At 34.2% G+C, this 8,718-nt stretch overlaps 1 protein-coding gene across 3 annotated transcripts; it reads right to left on the minus strand.

Annotated features, from left to right (window-relative positions):
• Nucleotides 1-1,041: 1,041 nt before the first annotated feature.
• LOC140841343 (phospholipid--sterol O-acyltransferase-like) lies at nt 1,042-8,254 on the minus strand. 3 transcript variants are annotated; one of them, XM_073208687.1, is made up of 16 exons: nt 7,798-8,254; nt 6,973-7,108; nt 6,453-6,597; nt 6,011-6,180; nt 5,843-5,919; nt 5,197-5,410; nt 4,928-5,075; nt 4,396-4,495; nt 4,169-4,263; nt 3,957-4,008; nt 3,780-3,851; nt 2,601-2,769; nt 2,184-2,288; nt 2,021-2,105; nt 1,594-1,909; nt 1,042-1,275 (listed from the first exon to the last, which is right to left on the minus strand). In XM_073208687.1, exons 1-15 carry the CDS (start codon nt 8,119-8,121, stop codon nt 1,828-1,830), a joined length of 1,974 nt encoding a protein of 657 aa, XP_073064788.1. In that variant the 5' UTR covers nt 8,122-8,254; the 3' UTR covers nt 1,042-1,275; nt 1,594-1,827. The 3 variants fall into 3 exon arrangements, with proteins under 3 accessions (XP_073064788.1, XP_073064789.1, XP_073064787.1); XM_073208688.1 differs by having other exon boundaries at nt 1,043-1,275; nt 1,594-1,733; nt 4,928-5,102; nt 7,798-8,253; XM_073208686.1 differs by having other exon boundaries at nt 1,045-1,275; nt 4,928-5,102; nt 7,798-8,250.
• Nucleotides 8,255-8,718: the final 464 nt, after the last annotated feature.

An 8,718-nucleotide genomic window follows, 5' to 3' on the forward strand; every position in this document is an offset into this window, starting at 1 on the left:
CTCGAGTCAAGCGATGGACGAGACAAGGACGTACCTCCATGATTTTATGACCTATATTCTATAGTTTACAACTCAATACTCTACTGGTTGGTCTTTACAAATATTATTTTGGACCTGTTGGGATCCTATTATATAACTCAGAATAGAGAAATATAGTAGGGATGATCTTGTATCTTACGAAAATAACCAAAAACAAAATCCAATGTCAATTTTCTGGAGTATCAATAAAACCCCCCACAACCCAATTATTCTGATTGGGCGTTCTCATTATCTAGGCCTGGCCTTCAGCCCTTTAGTCCATGTATCCTCATATTATAGGTTTTAAAACTACTCAATAAACATGTGATTTACATTACATTTTATATACCAAAACAAGTTTTATATTTTTAAAGACACAAAAATAAGATTTCAATCATTCTAAAACCACATAAATGTAGAACTAATCTATCTTGGTAATTGGATTTTAAAAAAAAATTTATATGGCAAATCTATATATATATTAAATAAAAACCAAAATTTCTACAAGTGATCTATTTGACTGAACACAAAACTAGCTATTAGATCCAAGGTTTTAATTGGGCACATGATTATCAACTGGTCCAAGTTTCTTTGTATAAACCATCGGAGAAACAAATAGCTTCTTCGGGTTACATAATCGTTTTTTTTAAGCTTCTGCTTAATGGTTGTCAACTGTTGTTCCACAGTTTATTACTAACTATAAATTATTAGCGATTTAATACCATCTTGAGATAACTTAAACAAATATTTTTTTATATATTGTTACGGTAGGCAACATGAATGTGCAATTCAGTCTCTTCCCATCTCTAGTCTTACCCTTTTAGTAGGGATATGTTGGAGGCAAAGTCAAAAACAATATCACCCTTTCAAATTTCTTCCTACGCATCTGAGTTTTCATCTCACACAGAATCTTCCATTTGACTAGTGCATTCATTCTTCTATGTTCTACACATGCAAAGCACAAGACTATCAGTACACTGCCAGTATTTTTTTTATTAATGGGCATAAATCTACAGACAAGAAATGAATGTTTAAAAGCATCAGTTTGAAATCAAGATCCTAACTTTACATGAATGTGTGGTATGCTGCACAATTTATTGTATTTCAAGGCCCCTTCTCTAGTCAGATAAAATCCCCAGTTCACGTGGTAATGAACTATACATATATCTTCGGCTTGTCAAACAAAATATACTAAGCAAAATTAGGAAGTGAACTAAGATCCTGTATTGTACTTAGCTTCTTGAGCGTGCCCAGAATCTGCATTGCAACATGATACATAGCCATCAGAAAATATCAAGTGTTGGTGGTTATAAACTGTAATTTGGATTAAGACGTGGTGTTCCGAGTTCATGGTTGAATTATCGAGGACACCATATGATGAAAAAGTAGGACAAATTCCCCCACCAATAAAAAAAAGAATTCAATAGTTAAAAAATAAAACCAAATTTGGAGTTTCAATTCCGGAATAACTTCAAATTTAACTAAGAAGCCAAGGACAAGAAAGAAATCATTATTCGCTTGTAGATAATGATGTGGATTGTACCAAGCAAAAGGAGCAGGAAACAAAACACTTACCAGGTAAAATTTGGTACGAGCTACAAACAGCTGAAATCTCTGAATTACATTGAAGGCCAGACACAGCAGAAGGATCAACTTTGGTTTACTAAATATCAGATAACTCTCGTACTTCAGGGAGTTTGTTCGTACAGGATCAGCTGAAAAATTATAAGAGATTTTTTTTTTGGCGCACAAGATTAGTGAATGTTCTCTGGTTCCATCTGATTACCTATAAAACATTAGTTTTTCTTTTTACACATAATTCAGCAAGAGATCCGCTGAAGAGTGTTTTAGCCTACAGCTCTGGCCTAGATGCACGTCTCCAAAAATGTATCTGCAGTCATTTTAATTCGAAAATCAGTAACCAAAACACAAGAAAAACTTTTGGCGTCTTTTTATTTTTGGGAGAAACTGAAAGATGCTTTGGAAAGGAAGAAAACCAAACCTGTATTCACAATGCTCAGGCCATGCACACCGAGCTTTGCCATAATCCCAATAGCAGTCCTCATTCCTCAAAGGTCCACGCTTAGCTGTGCGAGGAAAAATGTAGAGGAACAAAGTGAAATTCAACTAATCATAAAATGAAGACGATGATAAAATTATTAAACCTTTCGTGACAAACTGATTTCTTCTATCTGGATGACTATCATGCCATGTTTCGAGCCACAGCTCACGCATTAAAACTGATAATCGGACAATATTTCTGTGATTTGCTGCACAAGAGAATACAGCCATATTGGTATCAACATGCCGCAAATGATTAGGATGGAAATATGTAGAATTATTTTGAAGTAAATAAGAAACAAAGCCATACGATCGATGCCTGAGGATAGACTCGGGCTTCAATGTTTACTCAGCCAAAAGAATAATAGATTGAGCGTTACTTAAGAGTCTCTATAATGGCTTACACTAGAACAAGAATGTGTACAAAAAATTCTATACATAATTAAACCTACTATAAATAGTACATAAGTTGAAGAAAACAATCAGTTTGACACAAAATTGTAAATCAGAGAACTGGATACCTTTATCAAGCTCCCAAACTGCAGTTCTCTTTCCAGGAAGACTTTCAGAGTCTTCATAATAAGTGATGTATTTTACCCTGGGTAACCTTGTCATATTGGGGATGATATCCGTATCAGGCTGATGTTCTACATTTAATTCTAATTGCACGTCCGACCCTTCGTGTTCTGACTGCAATTTCACAATGAATTAATTTAACTATCGGAGAGAAACCACATCTGTTAGAACTTTGGGCAAATTGTCTTTATCACCCACGTGAAATATAATTAAAAAAAATCATAAAACCCTATATGTTAATTAAAGGTCTTTTACAACCTTGTGTTTTTAAAAATCAAGCACATATGCCCCATTTGCAGGGGTTTTTAAGCTTGAGTTTTTAAAGCACGAGGTTTTAAAAGATCATCAACATAAAGGCTTATGTGTTTTTTTGGATTTTCATGGGGATGCTAAATGTTGTTTGCCCCAAAAACTTTATATGGACGATAAATCAACAAGCAGGCTTAACCAGCCGGCAAAAAGAAAAACACGATCAAGTAGAAGTTAGGAAAACATATATATCCAAGACCTAACAGCTAATAGTTGTATGTGGAAATAATATAAAAAGAAATTAGTGAAACTATAAACAGTAACTTCATTTTTTAATTTAAATTCTCTTTTCACAGAATTGGAAATAAAACAGGTTAAAAAATTACCAACCAATTCCCACTAGTTTTTTCTATTTGAAGAGACTCAACCTTGATATCAAACAAAAAATTCTAGTGAAGAACTAGAGATAGCAAGACACACATGGATCTTAAAATTTTTTCACAATCCAATAACCAGTCTTAAATAGGTAACACGATGTTTGAACAATAGATATTCTTAAAGTAAGACTTCATAAGATTTACCTAACCATAACCGTGCAGAAGGGAGAATAGTTTGTCCAAATTCGGAAAATGAGATTAAATCCATAAATTACCATGGAAATGGAATCATTTCTTGCTTTACTAGAAAAATGAAAATGATGAACTCGTCATGATGTGAATTACTTCTGGGATCCAGTTTAAAAAATGAATTCTAGAAGCCAAGGGCTCATAACAACAAAAAGGATACTAAAATCAATTTAAAGACAGAAATATTAGATAATAAGAAACAAGAATTTCATCAGATATTGAGAAAACTATAACGGAAAAGTTTAACACCTGAGGTGCCCTTGTTATATTCACTTTTGGTCCCAGCCAGCTCTTGCACCATGAGAGAGAATGGTATGGTACCTGTAAACCAGATATTCTTAAGTCAATGAAACAGAAGCACAAAACATAACCACCTAAAGCCCACGAGGCTAAAGTACACAGCATAAATACACAATGTATGCATACCGTTTCATCCCCACTTGCAGCACCAGGGTTTCCTTCAACCAAATTCCCGGACCTAAATAGATGATAAATAAAATATTAAATTAATAACAAAAGTTTTTGTAACATCTCAGAGTCAATATACCATTTGTTTCATTTATTGACCTTTACAAAATGCTTATTTCATACATATTAGTACACACAAGAATGTATTTCAGATTCTCGATGTTACACACCTAGTATATAGAGATCCCTCTATCTCATATATTACATCAGTTATAATCCAATTATCAGGATAAGGCTTTCCACTTGGTGCAAAATAGTAACCTACCTGTTTGGCAAATGATAAGATAATAACAAAATTCAAAATTCAGCTCCAAAACAAAGCGCCTTATAAATAACAGACGACAAAAAATCAATTGCAAAACACGCAAGAAAAATCATCATGAAGAATTGCAAGTACCTCAGTTTTTGAATCTATTCCATAAATACAAAAGATGTTCTTCAGAGGAGGTCTATCCCAAGGAGTGAAAGGATTGAGAACTGGATCACCATGATATGACCTTATACACAAACGGCATCAGCTAAAATAATGCTTAGGAAAAACGACCCCAGGTTCACATCATTGAATTTGTCACAATTTTATAAAATAGAATTATGAAAGGCAATTAAAATATAATCCTATTATTTTTGCAATTTTTTAGCAACAATTATTTCGTTGTTTGCTTGACATTAGGAAAACGAGAGTCAAGGACCATGTGGCCCGGCCAATCCTAAGCTTGAGAGAAACCAACTTATCTAATAAAACCAAAATCAGTTTAAACAGAGAACCAGCCCTAGGACAAAGATAGTTCTATTTAAACCAAACAACAACTTTCTGAGTGTAGATTTCCAGGACAAAGATAGTTATATTTATTTATGGGAAAACAAAACAATTATTAAAGTTCTAAAGTGTATGCGCAGAGGCATCACATTAACAGTTACAGAGAACTCACTCTTCCAGTTGAAACAAGATTCTTTGACTGTCAGGGTCATAATCTGTAATAGTTTTGAAAAAGGTTCCATCTGAAATTTCACGGGCAGAAAAAGATAACTGAGTTGGAAATCCACACTCCATGTCAGACATATTGGCTTGTGCAACACCTATAGATGAGGGATAAGCTTCATCTCCTGACAAGGAAATGTTTTATGCCAAATATTCATCACACAGTTCAGTGCATAACATGATGAAAAGATCATGATGTAAACGAAATGCATGTAGTACCTCGTGCTGAAGGAATTTCAATATTAATTATGTTGGTTGGCCATCCAGAGTAGTTTGAATTAAACTCATATTCATCACAACGGTATGCAAAGTGCCCTTTTTTGCTCCCAGAGGAAAAATGTTTCAAATATATGTTATCTGTTCTACAATTTTTAGAGAACGGCATCATCCATAGTGAAGAGCCAAATGAATTGAACATCAATCGAGCTGTCCCCTGATAGCTTGCCAAATTACATAGTAACTGAGTTAATGCAGGCACCAAAAGAAAAAGAGAAGAAATCACAAACTTCTTCATCTAACAATGGGGATTTCCGATAAAAACCTATGGAAGTACAATAGTCTAAATCATGTAATTTTATTAGTGGTTCAGTGGAAAATAGATGCTAGGGAACAATATTCAATACTGTCAACATCTCATATGCTAAGAAACATAAAGATATTGCGTAGATAAAAATTTGTGAGTGTGAATCTAAAAAACAAAAGGAGCTGGCTTAACTAAAAATTGTATACGTATAACATCAGTAAAGTAACGCCAATTATGCAAAAAACATTCTGATGGTTTGTGAAAAGATAGGATCCAACATACTACATCAAATATCAAAACAATGCAATCATCAAAAAACTTTCACTGGATGCTGAGGAACACCTCGGAAACAGGGAGGCCAAATGTGACTCCTGATAATGTTGCTTTTATAGTCTCAGTGGCGCCAAGAAGAGGGGCTCCTAAAGTCAAATGAATATAAAATTCTAAGTAGGAATTCATAAAGTTCAAAGTAATGTTCATACATATGGCAAACAATGTTCGGATACATACCAACCGCAAAGTATGCATGGATATGTTTATCTAGCCAAGCAATATACTTTTTAGGAGCAACCTCTAACTTCAACCACTCCAAGAAGTATCTGAAGACATTGTTGCCCAATGAGTGTGCAAAAACTAATGAAGGACCACCGTGAAGCTTAAGAGCAGTTTCAAAAGTCAGCCTGCAAAAAATAATGAAAATGAAAAAAAAAATGGAAACTAATCCAAATGACAACCCAAACAAAACAAAATAAAGATTCTCAAGCAGGAACCAAAATAATGTAAATTTCAAAGAAAATAACAGTATTATGAGAACTTTTCAATTACACATGTGAGGTATTGAAAATTCAAGACTCTCCTACTCAAAGAAAAAGAGGATGATGCTGCAATAGCAACAGCAACTAAAAGTATCGCACAACCGGACAAAAACACAAGAGATGGTAAGGATGATCACTTTAGTTTATGAAAGTAAAGGTCCCTCTCTTCAAGCTTTGCTGGTGACAATCTCCAGTCATAGGGAACCGCAATTATAGCATTAGCCTCAACACCAAATTCAATGCACCACTTAACCCATTCTTTCCACACTGAAGAAAGAGGACCTGCAGATGAATGTGCTGCAATCAACTGAAGGACACTCGCTGACAATGTCAATTACCACAGACAAACTTCATAACATGGCACCACTGGTAAGATAATTCATTATTGAGCTTCAGACACCAGACTCATAATCATTTGTGATGATTCAAGAACATAATTGCTTCAAACAAATTCATAGATAAAAGCAAAGTGAACTAACTCAGCATGCAAAGAACTACAATATGAAAGATCTGTATAAAGTGAAAAATTTCAATTAAAAATGCTAAATCAAGTGTCAGTTAATTGGTTACTGCTGTTGACATTATTTTTGTGATGTTGCTTCTTAGGATGCCACAAGATACACAAAAGTCTACATACTACATTCTTCAAATGCATACCTGTGATGTATCCCGGATCAAGCTCAGTAATAGCAGAAAGACCACTATCAGGCCGTGACTTGCAATCAGGATGATCTGTTTGGTTGTAAGGATCTAACATCATACATTTAAGCCAGCAATTGACAGTAGACAGGAGCTGAAAAAAATGTATTTGAATTAAAATCGACATAATAAACAAAGGACAAAATGCGAAACATGATAGCGTCTCCACAGACTGAGCAAAAATCCATTTGTTTGTTTTTTTTTTTTTTTAAATCCATTTGCTTAATAAGAAGCTACAATTAAAAAAGTGTTTTTTTAAAAAAAAAGTGCTTTTTAAATTTGTAACTTGTTTGGGTGGGCTTCTAGTACTTAAAAAAACACTTATTTAAGTTGAATTTAGAGCTTTTTTAAAAGCACTGTTTTAGAGTTTTTTCACTAGCTTTTTTAATAACCTTAAAAAAGCACTTTAATGATATGTATCCAAACACATTTATTAATTTAAAAAGTGTTTTTTATCTATTCATCCAAACACAATATTAACATAACTTTGACTTAAAAAGCACTTTTAAAAGCCAACTTAAAAAAACACTTTTTTAATCAAAAACTTTTGATACCAAACGGGCTCTATATATCTATGTATAAAGACGACATTCTTAAGAGTTGAATCATTGAGGTTTCTTAGAAATACATTAATCTATATCACATTTCCCATGTAGACAACATAATCAACTCGGAAGATTCAAATGGAAAGTAAAAAACATACGATCAGCGAAGGAAACGAGTTTAAATATTTTGTAGAAACGAAAACTCAAACTACCACAAAATTAAGAAGTAGTAGCATACTTTGGTGGTATCGAGCCAGACTAAATCCAAGGGATTGAAATCGAGAGGAGAGTAAGGACAGTCTAAGATGGACCACGCCCTTAGTTGAGTTGACGCGAAGCCAGGGATAATGATCCCAGAAAGTTTCGCCAAGTCTCTGGTGAAATCATCGTCGTTTCCACCGCCGCCATTTGCAGCCGGTATCAAGAAGACGAGAAACGAGGCCGCGAGAAATATAACGTGACCTACCCTCATTCGTTGAAGGCGCTGCGCGGAAGCGGAAGACCGGTGCGGAGAACCTATCCTTCCGTTGAAATTTGGAATAAAAAATTCTCTCTCGTTCATCAGTTAAATTACTAAATTGCCCCTGATTGAAGTTGATGGTACAACCATATTCGATGACGTCACTTCAGGTGATTGGATTCCAATTGGCAGACTCCAAAATCTGAGGGAGGGACATGAAAAATGGGACCTTTGGATTATTTTCTTTACCAAAATGTCTCCTGAAATACAAAATATGAACAATAAAATAGTTTGAATATGCAGTAAAATACCGTTCAAAAATTGATTAAAACTGCAACTATGACTAAAAATGAAATTTGACAAAATAAAGAATCAAATAAGACAAACATAAATAACAGAATTTGAAATTTTCCCTTCTTATTTATCATTTGCTTTTTAACTGCCTTTATTCCCTTTAAATTTTTATGAATTCATATTATTATAATATCATGTCTTATGACTTTAGACTTGTACAAATAATGATTTAACATTTCCATTTTGAACCATTTGAATTTTATCCCCTTCAACCTCAACGTACACCAATCTTACTTGATATTCGAGTAGTGGTAGATTTTGTTAATACAGTGACGTACGAGATCTTTGACGACAATCAGACGCTCAGGTGGTGGTTGACGGAGCGGGGACGGTTGGGTGGGGAAA

This window comes from Primulina eburnea, chromosome 9, assembly GCF_022965805.1.
Source record: "Primulina eburnea isolate SZY01 chromosome 9, ASM2296580v1, whole genome shotgun sequence".
Taxonomy (NCBI): domain Eukaryota; kingdom Viridiplantae; phylum Streptophyta; class Magnoliopsida; order Lamiales; family Gesneriaceae; genus Primulina; species Primulina eburnea.

Coding starts and splice junctions, on each gene's coding strand:
- LOC140841343 (XM_073208686.1), bottom strand. CDS start 8,121: ATGAACGAGAGAGAATTTTTTATTCCAAATTTCAACGGAAGGATAGGT. Junction 5,411..5,842: donor TTGGCCTCCCTGTTTCCGAG/GTGTTCCTCAGC, acceptor GCAAGCTATCAG/GGGACAGCTCGATTGATGTT. Junction 2,106..2,183: donor AAATCAGTTTGTCACGAAAG/GTTTAATAATTT, acceptor TTCCTCGCACAG/CTAAGCGTGGACCTTTGAGG.